The sequence below is a fragment of the Emiliania huxleyi genome, assembly GCF_000372725.1.
Source record: "Emiliania huxleyi CCMP1516 chromosome Unknown EMIHUscaffold_1627, whole genome shotgun sequence".
NCBI lineage: Eukaryota > Haptophyta > Isochrysidales > Noelaerhabdaceae > Emiliania > Emiliania huxleyi.
The window spans coordinates 2,167-5,260 of record NW_005200953.1 but is presented as its reverse complement, the minus strand read 5'-3'; the positions used below and the strand labels follow the sequence as shown (position 1 = coordinate 5,260).

The window sequence follows — 3,094 nt, the reverse complement described above, 5'->3', positions numbered from 1 at the left end:
TCGCTGAAGCCACGCCGCGCGAAGTAATCCTCGTCGAGGTCCGTCAGCAGCACGCGCACCTGCCATGGTTGCGAGAATGCCGAACATGGCCGCGCACTGTGTGTGCAGGGCGCTGAGAGGGTGAGGGTTGGTGGGAAGGGAGAAAGAAGGCTATGAGTGGGTGTGTGGGAGGTCAAGAAGGACGGGGGTGTGGGTTGAGAGTGCGGCACAACGTGCGCACCACCAGAAGCCCGCGTTCATAATCAGGCCCAAGCGCGTTTGCCCCAGACGGCGGCACCATAGGCGGCGGCGGCGACGGCACGTTCGGGTCCACGCAGTAGGCATCCTTCGACGCACGGTACACGAAGACCGAGCCGTCGCCGTTGGTGTTGCAGTTCGCGATCACCATCTCCGCAGCCCCGGCGTCGTAGGCTGCACAGCCAGCCTCGATGGCCCTTGGGCTCGAGAGGTTGTATCGAGTGTCGTGCAGCTGCACGCCCGAGTACGATTCCCATCCTGGGTACGGCACCGCCTCGAGGTAGCCGCACAGCGCCGCTGCGCCGTGGGCTCCACCGGGGATCAGCGGCGGCGGCGGCGGCAGCGGTGGCGACGGCGAGGCCGGCGGCGGGGCGAAGGGAGGCGGCGAGGACGGAAACGAGGAGATGCCGAGAGGAGCGAGCAACATGGTGAGCATGCCGGTCCGCTGCTGTGGAACAGCCAGCAGCAAATTGCTCAACAGAATGGTGCTCACAGTGTCGAGGTGCTCAACAGCGTCGCGCTGCGCCGCCGCTTCAATCACGAGTCACGCTTTTGTTTACCTTCAACCCGAGGGTGAACTGCTGACAGGGTTTGCGATGAGAAGCGATCCGAACGTGGCATTCGGGTGATTAGATCACTTCCGCCGTAACGCAAGAGCACTGCGTTTTCTGTTTAGGAAGGCAGACGGCGCGCTTCGTTTGTTTGTTGGAGAGAGAGATTCTCTCTTTTGTTGGCCGCACAACACGTGCTACGTCAAGGCGCATCGCGGTTTCTACCACGACGCGATCTTTGTCAAGCGCAACAACTTCAACCTGCTGCTCCACGAGACGTTCGGCGGCGGCTTCTCGCCCACCGCCGTTCTCAAGCTGCGCCGCCTCGCGCGCAAAGTCGCGCGCGGCAGCGTTGACCGCACGGCCTACTCGCCCAAGTACTCGCTCTCTTTTATGTCCCACCATCCAGAGCGCATCTCTCTCTCTGTTGTGCGAGGCGTGAACCGCGCCATTCGCTCTCACCTGGCAACCCTGTCTGCACGTCTCGCGCGCGCGTGAACAGGGCCCTAGCCAGGGTTTCGAGCGGAGGGTGCCCCGGATTCGTCTATCCGTTGGGCCCCGGTACTTCATTAGAACTGATCATGATTCGCAGCTACCGTCCCTTTACGGTGGGCCTTTTGGCAGCGGTCAAACAACAAGCGCGCGTGAACAGGGCTCGAGGGACAGGGACTCGACCGGGTCGGTGCGGCGCAGCTTCGGCAGGTCGAGCTCGTGGCCGTCGATATTCAGCTTGCCCCGCCTTTGCCTACCAATCCAGCGATTGAGCAATCAGAGACAAGCAGCAAGACAGGTCTTATTGTGGGACTTGTCGTTGGTATTTTGTCGAGGGCAAGGCTGGGCGTCCTATGTTTGTGCTCCCCCCCGGACCCCTCACTCTCGGGCACTAAGTATCCATCTGACCACTCATCGACGGGGCTTGGCGAGCGGCCGCGCTGCGGGGCAGGGCTGGTGAGAATGGGCTCTGGCCACTCGCCCGTGCGGTTGTAACCGCGCATCAGCCGAACGGAGGCCTCGACCGCCCCTCGCGGCAAGCTCTCGAGCATCTCGAGCAGCTCCCCCGCCGCCATCGCCGCCTCGAACTGCTCCCTCATGCCGAGCGCGCCGCAGACCTTGCGTACAGCCTCTTGCTGCAAAACGGAAAATTTCTTTTCTCGCAGTGACGCTTATCTTTGTTTACTGCTGCTCCGGCGCCACTTCGCCGACCGCGCTGTCTTGCCGGCGCGCACCACGCCCAGCCGCAGCCCGTACTAGCCCTCCGCGACACGCACAGCGCTGCGGCGCCGACTCGCGCTCGGCTCCCGCCTTTGCCGCGCTCGCAGCAGCCGCCTCAGCGGCGCGAGCGCCGCCGACACGCAGAAAGCCCAGACACACGGCTTTTGCCAGCTCCGCCGCGCGCCATTCTCGTCGGACCCCACAGCGCAAAGTCCGCGCTGACGCGCCACACGCGGCGTCACGCGCGCGGGAATGTCGGCGCGCGCCGCGGCGCGCGAGCCGATTCTGCGCAGACACAGCGCCTCTGCCCCTTGCAGGCGGAAATGCCCAAGGTCGGAAGCATCCCGCGCTCCGCCACGGTGGCGTGGTCGTCCTCCAACGAGCACTCTGGCTTGCTGGCGGCGGGCACCGTCGCGGGCGCCATATCGGACACGTTTGACTCCACTTCGCACCTCGATGTGCGTGACGCCTGCAGCGCCGGTCTCAGCGCTGCGACTCCGCTCGACGCCCGCACGCACACCTCCTCCCCTCCCACATCCGGCAGGTCTTCTCGCTCGACCTGCAGGGCGGCGCCGAGCTGCCGCTGGTCGGCTCGCTCGCGTGCAACGACCGCTTCAGCCGGCTGACGTGGGGCACCAAGGGCGTGGCGGACGGCTCGCTGCCGTACGGGCTGCTGGCGGCCGGCACGGCCAACGGCAGCGTGCAGATCGTCGACCCCGGCCGGCTCATCAGCCGCCACGACGCCCCCGTGGTTGCGACGATCGACTCCCACTCGGGGCCCGTGCGCGGGCTCGAGTTCAACCCGGCCGTGCCGGAGCTGCTCGCCTCGGGCGCGGCCGAGTCGGAGGTCTTCATCACCGACCTGACGAATCCGTCGACGCCGCGCGTCGTCTCGCCGGGCGCAAAGTCGCCCGGCCCCGGCGCCGACATCTCTTGCGTCGCGTGGAACCGCAGGGTGACGCACATCCTCGCGTCGACGTCGCACAACGGCCTCTCCGTCGTGTGGGACCTCAAGCTCAAGAAGCCGGTCATCAACTTCACCAACTCGGCGAACCGCGGGCAGCGCAACTCAGTCATCGCATGGAACCCCGAGG

General features: G+C 65.8%; 1 protein-coding gene across 1 annotated transcript in view; it reads left to right on the top strand.

Moving 5' to 3' along the window:
* Positions 1 to 1,964: 1,964 nt before the first annotated feature.
* Positions 1,965 to 3,094, top strand: part of EMIHUDRAFT_460651 (hypothetical protein) — a gene marked incomplete at its 3' end in the record, with an annotated part of 2,275 nt that continues 1,145 nt past the window's right edge. The window contains exons 1-3 of the mRNA XM_005785200.1: positions 1,965 to 2,006; positions 2,318 to 2,458; positions 2,545 to 3,072. Coding sequence (XP_005785257.1) covers positions 2,324 to 2,458; positions 2,545 to 3,072 — 663 coding nt within the window. The 5' untranslated portion in view covers positions 1,965 to 2,006; positions 2,318 to 2,323. The remainder of the gene's footprint in view (positions 2,007 to 2,317; positions 2,459 to 2,544; positions 3,073 to 3,094) is intronic.